Source organism: Mauremys mutica, chromosome 10, assembly GCF_020497125.1.
Source record: "Mauremys mutica isolate MM-2020 ecotype Southern chromosome 10, ASM2049712v1, whole genome shotgun sequence".
Taxonomy (NCBI): domain Eukaryota; kingdom Metazoa; phylum Chordata; order Testudines; family Geoemydidae; genus Mauremys; species Mauremys mutica.
The window spans coordinates 43552345-43571811 of record NC_059081.1 but is presented as its reverse complement, the minus strand read 5'-3'; the positions used below and the strand labels follow the sequence as shown (position 1 = coordinate 43571811).

Below are 19467 nucleotides of genomic sequence, written 5' to 3'. Positions count from 1 at the left end.
GTTCCATTGAGAAGAAAAAATATATATATATAAATATATATATATGTGTGTGTGTGTGTGTGTGTGTGTGTAATGATATGGTATTATTTTCCAGGCCCCCCTGGTCCACCTATTCCAAAAGTTACTGACTGGACAAAGTCATCTGTTGATCTGGAATGGGCTCCACCATTAAAGGATGGTGGTTCTAAGATCACTGGTTACATAGTTGAATATAAAGAGGAAGGAAAGGAAGAATGGGAAAAGGTAGGTGAAATACTATTATAGGATCTGGGTTTCCTCTATCTTTAAACAATATTTGTTGCTAATGTATATTTGTACACATTCTCATTACACCAACTATATGGTATACATTATCATGTCTTCTTTGTACAATAATTATCTTCATAGTTTTAAAATATGTGGCCAAATTTAAAAGTTAATATTTGCCACACTGTGGTGTCTAAGATACCTCAGTATTTTCCTAAACTCAGGTTCTCTAAACTACACAGGTATGTTTATAGTTATCAATAAAGGAGCAGAAGGTTCATGTGAAAGTGAATATTAGGTACAAAAGTAAAGGAGCCAATAGAAGGATAAATTATTCCTAGTTATTTTGCAAACAATGCCTCCACATTTTCCTACTGCTTTTCAATAATACATTACTGAAAATCTCACTGGTGCATACAGAACAGAAGTTAATGTTTCCAAACCAGCAATTTGGCCATAAATATATGCCACTTGTCCAGTTTGCCTACTTTTGCACCTCTTCACACATTTGATATAAGCCAAATGCTGCCCCAACCTGCACATAAAATCCATAAAAACAGGCTATGCACAAGAGATCCAGAAAGGAGCAAGAGAAAGGGATTTTTTTCCCACCTTTCCTCCTTTCACCTCCAAACTGGCATTTTGGTGTACAGCAACCCTACGCAGCCATTTGTCTGCCTCAGATCATGGATTCTGTTGTAACTGCTATGGCTCCTTTATGACGCCCTACTTGGAGGAATTGTTCAAACTGATGAATCTGCATAATAGTAGATCTCCAAGTCACTCTCCTGCATTTCCATTTCCCTATATTCCTCTCACAATGTTCCCTTCAATCCGCTTATCACTCATACGCACCGGGGATGTCCTGAATGACTTCTCTGTGGAGAAGATGCCCATTCCCTGTATTTGAATAGTGCTGGTGCCGCTCCATTTAGAGCCTGCTGTACTTGTGGATGTCAGACAGTTTGTCAGGAGTCTACCCTCACTTGAAACTGGGCGGTTTCAAAGTGAGGACCCGCATGTCTTCCCCCACCCCAAAATCCTAGGGTAGGTCTCCCCTTCGGCTGCCACCACCCGGTCAATTCCGTGGGCCGGGACACCCCCGTTTCCCCCCTTGGGAACACAGATCAATTCACAGAGGAGGAACCTTCCCCCTCCCCCCTCTCTCCAGCTTGCTCTGAAGACAGAGATGCCTGGATTCAAACGCCTTGAATCTCTACACACAGGGAAGCAGCCCACTTCCCCCTCCCCTTCCCCTGAATTTCCCCAAGGGAAGAAATTAACCAAGTCCAAAGAAAAGAAAAGAATTTATTAAAGAATAAAAAGAAAAATACAGAATCTCTATGAGCCCAAGCTGGACACTCATAGGGTATAACCTTATCAATCTCTGGAGAGAATCCCCTCTCCCCCTTTTCTCAGTAAAAGCAATATCAGCAAACAGGAATAAAGCATTTCCTTTAGCAAACACACAACTGCAAATATAGAAATCAAATCATAAGACTAATTTGCCTTTCTAATTAATACTCACTATTAATTAGTAGAAACTACTCCAGGAGAACTTGGAGACATGACTGTCCTCTGTTAGATTCAAAAACAGTTCTCACCCAGACAAAGGCTTCCCTCCACAGAGATTTGAAAAAATCTTATCTCTGATTGGTCCTTTGGTCAGGTGGTTACCAGGTACTACATGTTAACCCTTTACAGGTAAAACAGACTTTAACCCTTAACTATCTGTTTATGACACGCCCCCCAAATCGCCAACAGTGGGAACTACTGGTGGTGATTTCCTCCTAGAACTGTAAAATAAACAGATAAACAAAACACATGCACTATTACATATACTACTAAGTATGTAAACAACAAGATATTTGACACTGAAGAACACTTTGTATGCATTTGAGCGGACATACTTGGCATGGTTCTTGCCCATCCCCTCCCAGTGGAAGGAATGTTTTTAACCTGTTTTTGCTTTGTTGACCCCAGAATGCCCGCTGGGATGTTAGGGCCCAAGCTTAAGAGCTTGTCCCAGTACTTAGTTGGAACTACCAACTGTCTTTGAGGATGCTGGCCTTCCTGGTGTCCACCAGAAAGAATGTCCTTATATAAAAGTCCTTGTTTTACAACAAACTGGAATTGGGTAGAAGAGCTGAGAGGCGGTGGGTTGCTGCGTGCCGCCGCCCAAGCTTTCTTAAGGCTGTCATCGGCTTCCTGCTCAGTCTGGAACTGTTCCCTTGAGGCGGGAGACACCAGTTCCTCCTTAGACTGTGGACTTGGGCTTGGTCCCTCTGGAAGCGATGTAGGTGATGAGGTTGTTTTCGTTGACTGTGAACCGCTCTCTGCTGGTGCACAAGGTGATATATCAGGCTCTGGCTGAGCCTCTTGGGTAGAGTTGTCTGCTGCTTCTGCCAGTTTAGGCCCGTTGGCGCCCCCTGGCGGTGGAGTTGCAAGCGCTAGGGTCAGTGCCGGCGCTGGTTCTGCCGCTGGTTGCTTTTCCAGTTCCGGTCCTGGAACTGGATGTACTATGGCTGCTGTAGTTGTTGGCATGAGATCCGGTTTCACCACCTCTGTCTGGGTCTCTGGTAACACAGACAGGGTCCTGGTGGATGGCTCAGGAACAGGGATGGGAGTGCCTGCTTGTTTGGCCTGGCCGCAGGTGACCACTCCCCCACTCTTGGCCAGCTGCACATGGTTGGCCAAGTCTTCCCCCAGTAGCATGGGGATGGAATAATTGTAATAGACAGCAAAAGTCCTTTTTCCTGACCAGTCCTTGTACTGGTCTTCAGGGATGCTGTACCCATGGCAGGTCCTTTTAACCTTTTTGAAGAAGGCCTTAGTGTCCTCACCTGCCATGTAGGTGGGAAATTTCTTGTGATGGGGATCAGTGCCTTCTGGTGCTGGCCACACCCCTCTGCAGTCAGTGAATTTTATGTGTGGCTTGCTGGTGTTGCTTTTTGGTGCTGGCCACACCCCTTTGCAGTCAGGGAATTGGTTTCCCCAATTCCTAACCCTTTCTATTCCCGAGAGACTGAATAGAAAAGAAACAAAACCTTTTCATTTGCAAATGTGTAGTTGCTGTTTGCTGATATACTGAGAAGACCAAAAAAACTGGTTTGTCCTGTTTCTAGCACTTGCTAAGTACCTCACAGTGGGGGTCCTTTCTAACAAGCCTCCTAGAAAAACTTGCACCTCTTTCCTAGCTGTTTTTAAGCAGACAGAAAGAAAAAAAGGAGAAAAAAGAAAAGAAGAAGGAAAAAAATCCTTTTCTAACACAGCCTGTTAGAAACCTTATGCCTCAGCTAAACCCAGCTGAAAATCTGTTTCCAAAAAAACAATCTTACTAATAAGCCCAGCGGACCGGCTGGTGCTACTTAGTACCTGCAGAAAAGTGTAGTAAATCCTCTCGGAGATTTGTATTGCCTGGCTCCAGAGGATTTGAAAAGACACAGGGAAAAAAAATCTGGCTGGAGGGTTTGTGTCTCCCCCCCCAAACCTGTTTTTCCTGTTGGATGGGAATGTACTTTGGCGAGCACTTCCCCCCACCTTAGGAATCCTGAGTGATACCTGATATCACAAAGGAAGGACACACCTCTAGGGAAGAGTTTTTCCTCAGCATAGCCAGCAGAGAAAAAAAAACTCCTCCCTGAAAACTGCTTCAAGAAAGAAAATCTGTTTCCCAACAAAGCCTGCTGGAAACTTAATTCCCTCCAGCCAACCTGGCTGAAACTGTAAACTCCCTCTTCTGTCAGGTTGCTTTCCTGCTCTAGAAGAAGAGAATAGCTCCCTTCAGCGTAGCCCAGCTGAAAAAAACTGCTTGTAACAATGGGTTCGAAACTCCGCTGCCACCATGTCAGGAGTCTACCCTCACTTGAAACTGGGCGGTTTCAAAGTGAGGACCCGCATGTCTTCCCCCACCCCAAAATCCTAGGGTAGGTCTCCCCTTCGGCTGCCACCACCCGGTCAATTCCGTGGGCCGGGACACCCCCGTTTCCCCCCTTGGGAACACAGATCAATTCACAGAGGAGGAACCTTCCCCCTCCCCCCTCTCTCCAGCTTGCTCTGAAGACAGAGATGCCTGGATTCAAACGCCTTGAATCTCTACACACAGGGAAGCAGCCCACTTCCCCCTCCCCTTCCCCTGAATTTCCCCAAGGGAAGAAATTAACCAAGTCCAAAGAAAAGAAAAGAATTTATTAAAGAATAAAAAGAAAAATACAGAATCTCTATGAGCCCAAGCTGGACACTCATAGGGTATAACCTTATCAATCTCTGGAGAGAATCCCCTCTCCCCCTTTTCTCAGTAAAAGCAATATCAGCAAACAGGAATAAAGCATTTCCTTTAGCAAACACACAACTGCAAATATAGAAATCAAATCATAAGACTAATTTGCCTTTCTAATTAATACTCACTATTAATTAGTAGAAACTACTCCAGGAGAACTTGGAGACGTGACTGTCCTCTGTTAGATTCAAAAACAGTTCTCACCCAGACAAAGGCTTCCCTCCACAGAGATTTGAAAAAATCTTATCTCTGATTGGTCCTTTGGTCAGGTGGTTACCAGGTACTACATGTTAACCCTTTACAGGTAAAACAGACTTTAACCCTTAACTATCTGTTTATGACACAGTTATACCATAATAGTTGTTTCATATACATAAGTGCCACCAATAGCCAATTCCTTTGTGGTGTTTGTGATTTTCTGATATTGACTGATGTTATAATCTTTTTCTAGGTAAAAGATAGAGAAATAAGAGGAACCAAGTTTGTTGTGACAGGATTAAAAGAAGGAAGTTTCTACAGATTTAGAGTTAGAGCAATAAATGCTGCTGGTATCGGAGAGCCCGGAGAAGTTACAGAAGTTATTGAAATGAAGGATAGAATTGGTATTTATAATTTTTATTTTAAACATTTTTACCAATCAAAGTGAACGAACAGAAAATATATTGAATCATTTTGTTTATTTCTTACAGTCCCCCCTGATCTTCACTTGGATGCTAGTGTCAGGGACAGAATTGTTGTTCATGCTGGGGGAGTGATCCGGATCATAGCTTATGTCTCAGGAAAGCCACCTCCAACAGTCACCTGGAGCAGGGATGAAAGAGCTTTACCAGAAGAAGCTAAAATTGAAGAAACAGCCATCAGCTCTTCTATGGTTATTAAGAACTGCAAGAGAAGTCACCAAGGCCTCTACACTCTTTTTGCCAAAAATGCAGGTGGAGAACGGAAGAAGACTATTATTGTTGATGTGTTAGGTAAATCGGAAGTTCAGAATTTGCATACAATTTTGTTCTAAAAATATGGTTTCATAAAGTCCAGTACATAAAACTAAATATATACTTTTTCTTTCCATCTTAGATGTACCAGGGCCAGTTGGTGTTCCATTCCTTACTGAGAACCTAACCAATGACTCTTGCAAACTGACATGGTTTTCTCCAGAGGATGATGGTGGTTCTCCTATCACCAACTATATTATTGAAAAGCGTGAAGCTGACCGTAAAGCTTGGACCCCAGTAACCTATACAGTCACGAGACAGAATGCTACTGTTCAAGGACTGATTGAAGGCAAGGCATACTTTTTCCGAATTGCACCTGAGAATATTATTGGCATGGGCCCATTCGTTGAGACAACAAAAGAGCTTGTCATCAGAGAACCAATATGTAAGTACATTTTTGTTTTATGAATGATTGTAATAGAAGAGAGATCGGCAAAAAAATGTATTCACCACATTGTTTATGTTTATTTACAGCTGTACCTGAGCGTCCAGAAGATTTGGAGGTAAAAGCAGTTACCAAGGATTCTGTTACATTGACTTGGAACCCACCTAAATATAATGGAGGTTCCGACATAACCATGTATGTCCTGGAAAGCCGTCTCATTGGAAAAGAGAAATTCCACAGAGTTACAAAGGAGAAAATGCTTGATCGGAAATACACTGTTGAAGGACTGAAAGAAGGTGACACTTATGAATATCGTGTGAGTGCTTGCAATATTGTGGGACAAGGAAAACCATCTTTCTGCACAAAACCAATCACATGCAAGGATGAAATTGGTATGGGTCTATTTTCCATAATTCAGTTTGAAAACAAACAAGTATGTTTTGGGGTATATAATTTTTTTATTAATATTGCTACTTTCCTTTTTTTCCCAATGATATCTTTTAGCTCCTCCAACACTGGAACTTGATTGTAGAGACAAGCTAATTGTTCGGGTTGGTGAAGCTTTCAGCCTGACTGGACGTTACTCAGGGAAGCCTGTGCCAAAGGTGACTTGGTTAAAGGATGAAATTACAGTTAAAGAAGATAAGCGCACAAAGATTCAGACCACTCCAACAACCCTTTGCTTGGGGATATTAAAATCCATCCGAGAAGATTCAGGCAAATATTGTGTGATCATAGAGAACAGCTCTGGATCAAGAAAAGGCCTTTGTCAAGTCACTGTTGTTGGTAAGTGTAACTGAGCTATAATAATGTCTTGCTTTTAATAATAATTAGAACTGATCAAATAGAAGAAAGATTGAATATTAAACTGAGTGACATAGAAATATTGTGAATTCACTCCTTTATTATTTGTGATATGTTATTCATTGATTTTGAGTATTCAGTTAATTGCTGGTGTAAGTTTATTTACCATGAATAATTTGACATGCTCTAATAATAATATTTTGCACTATTTTAGCAAATTTCAATGCAAGATGATAAAGCACTTTGTAAGCATTAATTAATTAAGCCCAATAAGTTAGGTATTAGTCTCCTTTTACAGATGAGTAAACCAAAGGAAAGTGATTTGCTCAATATCACATAGTGAGAGAACAGCAGAGCCAAGAATAGAAAATTGGTGTCCTGATTCCCAGTTCTTTATTATAACCATTAGGCCACACCTTTCATTCCAAGTTATATTTACAGTAGAGTAATGACACTGTTCAATCTGCGTATTGGTGGATTTTTCTATTCATTGTTTCTTTTAACAGATCGCCCTCAGCCTCCAGTAGGTCCAGTTATATTTGATGAAGTTCATAAAGATCATATGATCATCTCCTGGAAACCTCCACTAGATGATGGTGGCAGTGAAATTACAAATTATATTATTGAGAAGAAAGATGCACACAGGGATCTCTGGATGCCAGTAACATCTGCCAATGTCAAGACAACGTGCAAAATTCCTAAACTACTTGAGGGAAAAGAGTATGTTGTACGAATTTATGCTGAAAATCTTTATGGCATAAGTGATCCTCTAGTATCTGATGAAATGAAGGCCAAGGATCGTTTCAGTATGTTATTTATTTGCTACTTTATTTTAATAATTTAACCATCAGAATGCTTGTTATACTATAAATTCATTTAAAAATATTATTTCTTCAGGTGTTCCTGCTGCGCCAGAGCAACCCATCATTAAAGATGTTACCAAAAATTCTGCCTTAGTAATTTGGAACAGACCACATGATGGAGGCAAGCCAATAACTACTTATATTTTGGAAAAGAAGGAAACAATGTCTAAACGATGGGCCAGAGTCACCAAAGATCCGATTTTCCCAGAAACTCAGTTCAGGGTACCTGATCTCCTTGAAGGCTGTGAATATGAATTCCGTGTATCAGCAGCAAATGAAATTGGTGTTGGTGATCCTAGCCCACCATCAAAGCCAGTCTTCGCTAAAGATCCAATTGGTAAAGTATCAAACAAAATCCATTCATATTCTGTGTGTTCCTGAAAATCTTTTTCAGATAGGTTTTAATGGTTTCTGATTTTTTTAATAGTCAAACCAAGTCCACCTATTAACCCTGAAGCAGTCGATAAAACTAAAAACTCAGTTGATTTGTCTTGGCAACCACCACGTCATGATGGCAAAGGCAAGATCATTGGCTATCTTGTTGAGTATCAGAAAGTTGGAGATGAAGATTGGAAGAAGGCCAATCTTACAGCAGACTCCTGCCCTGAAACAAAATACAAGGTCACTGGTCTTACTGAGGGTTTGACTTATAAGTTCAGAGTCATGGCAGTCAATGCAGCAGGTGAATCAGAACCAGCTTATGTTCCTGATCCAATAGAAGTAAAGGACAGGCTTGGTAAGTGAAATAAACTCAGATAAGTTTATAAATAAAAGATATTGTCAAAATGTGCTTATTTACTAAAACTGGAATCTTTTTCCCAGAACCTCCAGAGCTGATACTTGATGCTAATATGGCACGGGAGCAACACGTAAAAGCTGGAAATACACTAAGACTTAGTGCTGTAATTAAAGGAATTCCATTCCCAAAAGTGTCATGGAAGAAAGAAGGACAAGAGGTTTCACCCAAAGCAGATATTGAGGTTACGGGAGTTGGCAGTAAGCTGGAAATTCGTAACACTGTCCATGAAGATGGTGGAATCTATTCTTTGACTGTTGAGAATCCAGTTGGTTCAAAGACAGTTTCAGTAAAAGTCATTGTACTAGGTAATTATTTTTGGTCTTTGTTTATATTGTATGCTTTTTATTATTTTATTGGAAATCAAAGAAATTGGATATGCAGAGAATAAATGAATAATTTCAATGCAGAAATAATCAGTAATAAAGCAACATAATATAAGAGCTGTATGAGAAAAGGACTGTAAATGATAAGCAGTACTTTTAGTAAAAACTTCTTTCTATTGAAACGTGCTAAATTTTGTAAAATTAGTTTTGTTTATTAAATAAATATTCTGTACTTTTTAAAAAAATAGATAAACCTGGCCCACCTAGAAATCTGCAAGTAAGTGAAGTTAGAAAAGATTCTTGCTATCTCACTTGGAAGGAACCAGAGGACAATGGTGGTTCTGTCATTACCAACTATGTGGTGGAAAAGAAAGATGTAGCTGCTCCCCAGTGGGTACCCATCTCATCATCCTCCAAGAAACACAGCCATCTGGCTAAACATCTTATGGAAGGCACTCAGTATCTCTTCCGTGTTGCTGCTGAGAACCAGTATGGGCGAGGTCCATATGTTGACTGTCTCAAACCAATCAAGGCTATAGACCCACTATGTAAGTATTTTTCATTGATGAATTTTGTTTTGTTTTGAATCTTTTTTGAACTTTGATTAACTGATCTTGTTAGTACAAATACAATATAGAGTATGTGTGTTGGTGGGGCATAGGTTGTTCACCCTATTAAACTTCTTGTTTTTTGCTTTTAAAAGATCCTCCAGGGCCACCAAAGAATCTGCACCATGTAGATGTTGACAAAACAGAAGTTTCCCTTGTTTGGAATAGGCCAGATCGTGACGGTGGTGCTGAAATCAATGGATATTTGGTGGAGTATCAAGAAGAAGGTGCAGAGGAATGGATTAAGTTCAAGACTGTACCCATGCTAGAGTGTGTTGTTACTGGTCTACAGCAAGGAAAGACTTACAAATTCCGTGTGAAAGCACAGAATATCGTGGGTCTTAGTCTTCCAGATACAACTATACCAATAGAGTGTCAAGAAAAACTAGGTACCTTTTTAATTTGTATGACTTTTTTCATTTCTTACTTTTAGTGTTCCCCGTGAAAAAAATCATATTGTAATTTCTATATTTTTTCTAATTCCAGTACCTCCATATGTGGAACTAGATGTGAAGTTAATTGAAGGTCTTGTTGTTAAAGCTGGTAGCACAGTCAGACTTCCTGCAATCATGAGAGGTGTACCTGTGCCCACTGCAAAATGGGTAACTGATGGAAATGAAATTAAAACAGAAGGAAACTACAAAATTGATACTGACAGTTATTCAACAGTACTTACCATTAAAGACTGTGTAAGAAAAGATACTGGAGAATATTTTCTCACAGTGTCTAATGCAGCTGGCAGCAAAACTGTTGGTCTTCATCTTACTGTTTTGGATGTTCCTGGTCCACCCACTGGTCCTATTAATATTCTTGAAGTCACACCAGAACACATGATTATTTCCTGGCGTCCTCCTAAAGATGATGGTGGAAGCCCTGTGCTGAACTACATTGTTGAGAAGAGAGAATCCAAGAAAGAATCTTGGGGAGTGGTCTGTTCAGGAATCAATCAAACAAAACTTAAGGTTCCACGTCTACAGAAAGGTTGTGAATATATTTTCCGTGTCCGTGCAGAGAATAAGATAGGCATTGGTGCACCCCTCGATTCAACGCCAACAGTTGCTAAACATATGTTTGATCCACCATCCCCACCTGGTAAACCAGTGGTTTCAGATATTACAGAAAATGCTGCAACAGTGTCTTGGACCCTACCAAAATCTGATGGTGGAAGTCCAATAACTGGATACATTCTGGAACGTCGGGAAATATCTGGAAAATGGGTACGTGTCAACAAGACACCAGTGCTTCAACTGAAGTTCAGAGCCACTGGTCTCTTTGAGGGCAACACATATGAATTCCGAGTTTTTGCAGAAAACATGGTAGGCATAAGCCCACCATCCCCAGTTTCTGACCCAATAAAAGTTTCACGCCCTATCAGACCACCTGGACCTCCCATTAATCCAAAACTAAAAGACAAGACCAGAGAAACAGCTGACCTGGTGTGGACAAAGCCTCTCAAAGATGGTGGCAGCCCTATTTTGGGATATGTTGTGGAATGTCAGAAAACTGGAACTACACAGTGGGATAGGATTAATAAAGATGAACTCATTCCACAGTGTGCCTTCAGGGTACCTGGGCTAATTGAAGGAAATGAATATAGATTCCGTATAAAAGCTGCTAACATCGTTGGAGAAGGAGAGCCCAGAGAACTGCCAGAAACTGTTCTTGTAAAGGATATTCTTTCTCCTCCAGAAATAGATCTAGATGTGACCTGTCGTGACTTAATCACCGTCAGAGTAGGCCAAACAATCCATATTACTGGTAGAGTAAAGGGAAGACCAGACCCTGACATAACATGGTCTAAGGATGGCAAAGTATTAGTCCGAGACAAGCGTGTTGAGATGGTTCATGAATTCCCTCGTATTGAACTGCATGTGAAAGAAGCCACAAGAGACGATCATGGCAAATACATCATTTCAGCGAAGAACAGCAGTGGACATGCTCAAGCATTTGCACTTGTTAATGTACTTGACAGACCCGGACCATGCCAGAACTTGAAGATAAGCTATGTTACAAAAGATTCTTGTATGGTCACTTGGGAAAACCCAGTAGATAACGGTGGGTCAGAAATTACAAATTACATAGTAGAGTATCGTCAGCCAAACCAGAAAGGATGGTCAATTGTCTCTTCTGATGTTACCAAACGATTAGTAAAGGCAAATCTCATAGAAAACCATGAATACTTCTTCAGAGTTTGTGCAGAGAACAAAGTAGGGCCAGGCCCTGTCGTTGAGACCAAGACTCCTATCCTTGCCATTAATCCTGTTGATAGGCCTGGTCCACCAGAAAACCTTCACATTGCAGAAACAGGGAAGACATTTGTGTATCTGAAATGGAGAAGACCAGATTATGATGGTGGAAGCCCCAATTTATCTTACCACGTTGAAAGAAAACTGAAGGATTCAGATGAATGGGAAAGGGTGCACAAGGGCAGTATTAAGGAAACACACTACATGGTTGATAAATGCATTGAAAATAAAATATATCAATTCAGAGTTCAGACCAAGAATGAGGGAGGTGAAAGTGACTGGGTGAAGACAAGTGAAGTTGTTGTGAAGGAAGAACTGCAGAAACCAGTCCTTGATCTGAAGTTAAGTGGTGTGCTAACTGTAAAAGCAGGTGACTCTATTAGACTTGAGGCAGGACTTAAAGGCAAGCCCCAACCAGAAGTTGTATGGACAAAGGACAGAGATGCCACAGATTTAACCAAATTTCCAAGAGTCACAATTGAAACAACTTCCAATTCATCTAAATTTGTTCTCACAAAATCTAAGCGTAGTGATGGTGGTAAATATGTGATTACTGCAACTAATGCAGCTGGTAGTTTTGTAGCTTATGCTACCGTTAATGTTTTGGATAAACCTGGTCCTGTAAGAAATTTGAAGATCTCCGACATTTCAAGTGATAGGTGTACTGTCAACTGGGACCCACCTGAAGATGATGGTGGTTGTGAAATACAAAATTACATCTTAGAAAAATGTGAGAGCAAGCGTATGGTTTGGTCTACATACTCTGCTGCTGTTCTAACAACGCATGCAAATGTGACACGCCTCATAGAAGGCAATGAGTATATCTTCAGGGTTCGTGCAGAGAATAAGATGGGCACTGGCCCTCCAACAGAAACAAAACCAATTATTGCAAAAACAAAGTATGACAGACCTGGCCGTCCTGATCCCCCCGAAGTCACTAAAGTCAGTAAAAATGAGATGACTGTAGTCTGGAACCCACCAGAATATGATGGTGGCAAATCAATTACAGGATATATATTAGAGAAGAAAGAGAAACGAGCATTAAGATGGGTTCCTGTTACTAAGAGTGCAATCCCAGAGAGACGCAAGAAGGTTATAGATCTCATTCCAGGACATGAATACCAATTTCGTGTCAAGGCTGAAAATGAAATTGGTCTTGGAGAACCAAGCTTGCCATCGAGACCGGTAGTGGCAAAAGACCCAATAGGTACTGTAGTGATATATTTTACTGTTATTAAAATAAAATATTAAATTAACAGGTTGCTTAGAGGCTCAGATGTATCCTTATTCCTGCCCTTTATCGTGTCTTTCAGAACCTCCTGGTCCTCCAACTAATCTGAAGGTGGTTGACAGCACAAAGAGTTCCATCACTCTTGGCTGGGGAAAACCAGTCTATGATGGTGGTGCACCAATTATTGGATATGTTGTGGAAATGAGACCAAAAGGTGAAAGTGTAGCTCCTGATGTAGGATGGAAACGATGTAATGTTGCTGCACAAGTTATTCATACAGAATTTACAGTTACCAGCCTGGATGAGAAACAACTATATGAGTTCCGGGTTTGTGCCCAAAACCAGGTTGGCATTGGCCGACCAGCTGAACTGAAGGAAGCTGTGTCTCCTAAAGAAATACTTGGTGATTTTTTTCTCTCTTATCTATGAATTTTTGCATTATTTATTTGCTATATTTAGATTTTATTTCACATTCTGAACTTTTTTTGTTGTTTTTCTTTAATGTTTGTTTCAGAACCTCCTGAGATTGATTTGGATGCAAGCCTAAGAAAATTAGTCACAGTCAGAGCAGGATGTCCCATTAGACTTTTTGGCATTGTTAGAGGGCGACCAGCACCTAAAGTCACCTGGAGGAGAGTGGGCATTGATAATGTGGTCAGAAAAGGACAGGTTGATCTGGTTGACACTATGGCCTTCCTTGTCATCCCCAATTCTACACGTGATGATTCAGGAAAATATTCTTTGACAGTTGTTAACCCAGCTGGAGAAAAGGCCGTATTTGTGAATGTCAGAGTCCTTGGTAAGTCACCGTAAACAATTTGTAAACACATCAATTTTATTATTCTTTCATTATTTATTACAGGGATTTTTATGGCTCCTATCACAATATCATTTGAGTATCCCTGTACATGGCTAATATTAATTCCCCATGTATAGGAAGTCATTACCAAACTTTCATTGTAAATGGACTGATATATGAATTAATGTTTCTTTATAGATACTCCTGGACCTGTAGCCGAGTTCAGTGTTTCAGATGTCACAAAAATGTCATGTCAGCTTTCATGGGTACCTCCTGAGAATGATGGTGGTAGTCCAGTAACTCACTACATCCTGGAGAAACGTGAGGCTGACAGAAAGACCTGGTCAACAGTCATTCCAGATGTAAAGAAAACTAGTTTCAAAGTAGTTAATCTTGTACCTGGAAATGAATACTTCTTTAGAGTAACTGCTGTCAATGAATATGGTCCAGGTGTTCCAACAGAAGCACCAAAACCAATCTTGGCATCAGATCCACTGAGTAAGTATTTCTTAATGTCCATCTTTTATTCTTGCATCTTTATTTGCTTTAATCTCCAGTAAGCTTCTTATTTTTCATGAATGTGGACATGTCTAAATTCTGTATGGCTGCTAACCACTCAGTGACAGTGAATAAATATTCCTTGCAGATATGTTTGCTTAATAAAAATTTAAAAACCCTGAATACTTATCGTAACTCTATATTAATTTAATCACTCTGGTAGTTTCTAATGTGACATGTTTTTCAAATCAAATGAATTTCTCTGTTAAATAAAGTCCTTTTTGAATTAATGAAAAACCAGTCAGAATTCTTAGTAATTCTACCAAAGCATGCCCAGTTAATGTGGTTATGTTTTAATATATCTGCTTTGTTTTTTCTTAAGGTGAACCTGATCCACCAAGAAAACTTGAAGTTACTGAAATTACAAAGAACAGTGCAACTTTAGGCTGGTTGCCACCACTGCGTGATGGAGGCTCTAAAATTGATGGATATATTATTAGCTACAAAGAAGAACAACAACCTGAGGATCGCTGGACACAATATTCCGTTGTCAAAGATCTGAACATTGTTGTAGTCGGCCTGAAAGAAGGAAAGAAATACCAATTTAGAGTGGCAGCTAGAAATGCTGTAGGAGTAAGTTTGCCAAGAGAAACTGAAGGAATATTTGAAATTAAAGAACAACTCAGTAAGTATCTAATTATTACTATATATAATATTTAAAATCTATTTTAATAATGAAACGAACAAGGTTTTTGGTTGATGGAGTCCTAGGAAGTCAATTTTTAAATTATCTCTACTGCACTTCTGTAGAAGATCACACTTTAAGTCACCAGTCTCCTGCATCCCAGGAAGTCTAACCTGTTTTTAAGAACAAGTTACACAAACATCTGTTGGGATGGACTAGGTATACTTTATCCTGCCTCAGCGTGGAGGGATAGACTAGGTGTTCTCGTGAGGTCCGTTCCAGGTCTACATTTCTATGATTTGAAGATGGCATCAGGAAAGCAGTGTACTCAACCCCCGGCAGAGAGAGGGTCATGTCACTTCACAGTGACCCTTCTTGATGATTAAGTGCCATCCAGTTATCCTTGGCTAAAAGGATGATAATGGTTTTTAAGTGCTGCTAGTGTCTTAGGCACTGTTCAAATATATGAGAAGACAATCTGAACACAGAAACATTCACTTACAATCTAAATTCAGAATATAAAGATAGAAGTCAGAGTTTACACTGACAGCTATGGAGCATCTGGTTTCAGGGGTGTTTACATAGTTCAAACCTGCGGTTCAAACTATTAAAACATCCCCACTGAATTGAGACTAAGGATACTACCTATAAAATCCTCTGGGCTCCAGCAGAGATCACTTGCATGACAAAATAAAATAATTTCTCACAGGAGTTACAAATATTTGTGCTTGTTTGTTTGTCCTTTTTAGTGCCACCTAAGATCCTGATGCCAGATCATGTTAATATTAAAGCTGGGCAGAAACTCAGAATTGAAGCTTATGTCTATGGGAAACCTCAGCCAATCTGTAAATGGATGAAAGGAGAACAAGATGTATTTACATCCAGTCGTCTGGCTGTGCATAAAGCAGAAAACTCTTCTGTTCTCATAATTAAGGATGTGACTAGGAAAGACAGTGATTACTACACTCTTGCAGCAGAAAACAGCTCGGGTATTGCCACTCAGAGAATCAGAGTGGTAGTCATGGGTAACTTTCATTTTCAACCTAACTTTCTACACAGCTAGATTTAAGATATTTCATTCTCTACTATTTTCTTAAATTTTTCTCCTTACATCTTTATGCAGATGCCCCAGGTCCACCACAGCCTCCATTTGACATTTCTGATATAGATGCTGATGCTTGCACACTTGCATGGCATATGCCTCTCGAAGATGGTGGCAGTAACATTACAAACTATGTGGTTGAAAAGTGTGATGTAAGCCGGGGAGACTGGATAACAGCTGTAGCTTCTGTCACAAAGACAAGCTGCAGAGTTGGAAAACTGACCCCTGGACAAGAGTATATGTTCCGTGTTCGTGCTGAAAATCGTTTTGGCATTTCTGAGCCACTCACATCTGACAAGATGGTTGCAAGGTTCCCATTTGGTATGTCAGTTTTAAATTATGGCACTTCTCTGATTTTAATTCTTCTAACAGTAGAAGAACAGATAATGTTATCCATTTTGTTTTTCCACAGATGTTCCAAGTGAACCAAAAAATGCACGTGTTACCAAGGTCAACAAGGACTGTATTTTTGTGGCATGGGACAAACCAGACAGTGATGGAGGCAGTCCAATTACTGGTTACCTCATAGAGCGTAAAGAAAGAAATAGTTTGCTGTGGGTGAAGGCTAACGATACACTTGTGCGTTCTACAGAGTATCCTTGTGCAGGTCTAATTGAAGGTCTCGAGTATACTTTCAGAATTTATGCCCTGAACAAAGCTGGAGCAAGCAAACCTAGCAAGCCAACTGATTTTGTTACTGCAAGAGCCCCAGTTGGTAAGCAAAACATTTAAATGATTTGTAATGTCATTAATATTTTTGGTCAAATTTATGTTATTTACTTCTAGTAGTAATACATTTACTTAATACTTAATATTTGCAACTTTATAATAATCACTTTTCCCATTTCTTTAGATGTTTTATATGTAATGAATACACTGTATCTATATATTGTGTGATCTAGCATTGTTGTGGGTTTTTAGAGAGATGCGCTATGAGTACCATCCACCACTGTTAAAGATTTTTCTGGAATGTACAAATGTTTTGATGAGGGTAAACTTATGATGGCCTTGTTTGTTTTTAGATCCTCCTGGTAAACCTGAAGTTATTGATGTCACTAAGAGTACTGTGTCACTTGTATGGACAAGACCAAAGCATGATGGTGGAAGCAAAATTATTGGCTACTTTGTTGAAGCTTGCAAACTGCCTGGTGATAAGTGGGTACGATGCAATTCTACTCCGCATCAAATTCCTCAAGAAGAATACACTGCTACTGGTTTGGAAGAAAATGCTCAATATCAATTTAGAGCAATTGCCAAGACAGCAATTAACATTAGCCGGCCTTCTGAACCTTCTGACCCAGTGACCATTCAGGCAGAAAATGGTAAGATTGTATACTTGAAAAGTTTTTGCAAACTCTGATAACATTCAATCATGCTTTTGTACCTGGTATTTATATGATATGTTTAATTCTTTTAGGTTGGTTAGCTCTCTTCTTTTTGTTTCTTTTCAGTTCCTCCCAGAATAGAGCTAGATGTATCTATGAAATCACTGCTTACAGTAAAAGCTGGAACTAATGTTTGTCTTGAAGCTAATGTGTATGGCAAACCTATGCCAACAATTACTTGGAAGAAAGAAGGAGATGTTTTAAAACCAGCTGAAGGCATTAAGATCACCACTAAGAGAAACCTGTCCACTGTGGAGTTGTTCAGCGTTAACAGGAAGCAGACAGGAGACTATACTATTACTGCTGAAAATGCAAGTGGTTCCAGATCAGCAACCATTAAGCTTAAAGTGCTTGGTAGGTTAAAGATAATTTATTAGTCCATATTTGTAACTTGGATAATATAGCAAAAGCTAGAGATATAACTATTAATCATTATTTTTTTCAGATAAGCCTGGTCCTCCGGCCTCAGTTAAAATCACCAATATGTGTGCAGACCGTGCAATGCTTTCTTGGGAGCCTCCTCTTGAAGATGGAGGTTCAGAAATTACTAACTATATTGTTGACAAACGTGAAACAAGCAGACCAAATTGGGCCCAAGTCACTGCCAATGTACCAATTACGAGCTGCAGTGTGGAAAAACTGATAGAAGGACATGAATATCAGTTCCGCATTTGCGCTGAAAACAAATACGGTGTGGGAGAGCCCATCTTCACTGAGCCAACAGTTGCTAAAAATCCATACGGTAAGCTTGTTGTTCAGCAGGGTTTTGTGATTGTTTTTATGCACATTTAAGAATATGAAAATAATTTTCAATAAATCTTTACAGATGTACCAGGGCCTTGCGATCCACCTGTAATTAGTAATATAACAAAAGATTTTATGACTGTTAGCTGGAAGCCACCAGCTGATGATGGTGGGTCCCCTGTGACTGGATATATACTTGAAAAACGTGAAACTAAGACTGTTAACTGGACAAAGGTAAACAGGAAGCCTGTCATAGAAAGAACCGTAAAGGCCACTGGACTCCAAGAAGGAACGGAATATGAGTACAGAGTGACAGCACTGAATAAGGCTGGACCAGGCAAACCTAGTGGACCATCTAAGGCAGCATATGCTCATGATCCTCAGTGTAAGTTAAAAGCATTTATTTTGATTTTCTTCTCAAATGTCCACATGCTTTTGCTCAGTATCATTATTTAATATATTCTATGTAACTTCCTATTGTTTTCATTCTCAGATCCTCCTGGCCCTCCGGCCTTCCCAAAAGTGGTTGACACAACCCGTAATTCTATAAGCCTGTCTTGGAGCAAACCAGCATATGATGGCGGAAGCCCCATTATTGGTTATCTAGTTGAAGTAAAAAGAGCTGACACAGACAACTGGGTCAGATGCAATCTGCCAAAAAACCTACAGGATACCCATTATGTGGTAACTGGACTGTCAGAAAATACAGAATATCAGTTCCGTATTTATGCTGTCAATAAGATTGGATACAGTGACCCAAGTGATGTACCTGACAAACACCTTGCCAAAGACATTTTAAGTAAGTATTCTGGAAAACAAATGAACTTGCTGCTTTCAGTGAAGATTTATGAGGTAGATTTAGAAGCTTAAAGGAGGGGCTTGTCACAGCTTGCAGCAGGAGAACACAGGAGGGTCTGGTAGCTGGGAGCCTGAGAGAGCTTGTTTTACAGTGTGTGGGAGAACTGGCAACTGAAGAGGAATGAGATTGGAGTCATTTTTAGGGCGGATAGTGCCTGCTTTTCCTGTCTCCCCAGCAGTAATTCTCCCACCTTCTTGGGTCTTCAAGATTTTTCCCTTTTCCCCCCAGCCCTCATTCAGACTCTCCAGATCTCTCTCTCCTCTTCCTCAGGCCTTCAGTCTCTCTCCTACCTTTCAAGGAATTTGAAGCCCAGCTGCCTATACTAAGCCCTTGTGGTTTTCTGGGGCATCCTGCCTGATTTAATTGTATGGGGCTCTTGTCCCCAGTTGACATTCAGGCTACTTCATCATACACAACTAAATGGAGCAAAAGTGTAGCACCACCCAGTAATAGTTACACTTGTGCAGGGTAAAAAAGTACAGGAGAGGCAGATGAGTTACAAGTTCCTTTTAAGATAAGGAGGAAGAGGGACTCATTCATATGATGGGTGTGGGGGAAAAGAGATGTAGTTGATGAGAGAAGGAGGAAGCACTGTGGAAGAAGTTCAGCCTATCAATTA

General features: G+C 40.1%; 1 protein-coding gene across 1 annotated transcript in view; it reads left to right on the top strand.

Moving 5' to 3' along the window:
* The window catches only part of TTN (titin), a 309757-nt gene that overhangs the window by 239094 nt on the left and 51196 nt on the right, over positions 1–19467 (top strand). The window contains exons 121-145 of the mRNA XM_045032840.1: positions 95–243; positions 4977–5127; positions 5215–5496; positions 5600–5902; positions 5992–6294; positions 6407–6688; positions 7213–7512; positions 7604–7906; positions 7997–8305; positions 8392–8673; positions 8940–9239; positions 9395–9688; positions 9786–12752; positions 12859–13179; positions 13291–13575; positions 13774–14073; positions 14456–14758; positions 15508–15783; positions 15882–16181; positions 16273–16575; positions 16883–17182; positions 17312–17599; positions 17691–17987; positions 18072–18374; positions 18483–18788. Of these exons, the coding sequence (XP_044888775.1) occupies positions 95–243; positions 4977–5127; positions 5215–5496; positions 5600–5902; positions 5992–6294; positions 6407–6688; positions 7213–7512; positions 7604–7906; positions 7997–8305; positions 8392–8673; positions 8940–9239; positions 9395–9688; positions 9786–12752; positions 12859–13179; positions 13291–13575; positions 13774–14073; positions 14456–14758; positions 15508–15783; positions 15882–16181; positions 16273–16575; positions 16883–17182; positions 17312–17599; positions 17691–17987; positions 18072–18374; positions 18483–18788 (9807 nt within the window). The remainder of the gene's footprint in view (positions 1–94; positions 244–4976; positions 5128–5214; positions 5497–5599; positions 5903–5991; positions 6295–6406; positions 6689–7212; positions 7513–7603; positions 7907–7996; positions 8306–8391; positions 8674–8939; positions 9240–9394; positions 9689–9785; positions 12753–12858; positions 13180–13290; positions 13576–13773; positions 14074–14455; positions 14759–15507; positions 15784–15881; positions 16182–16272; positions 16576–16882; positions 17183–17311; positions 17600–17690; positions 17988–18071; positions 18375–18482; positions 18789–19467) is intronic.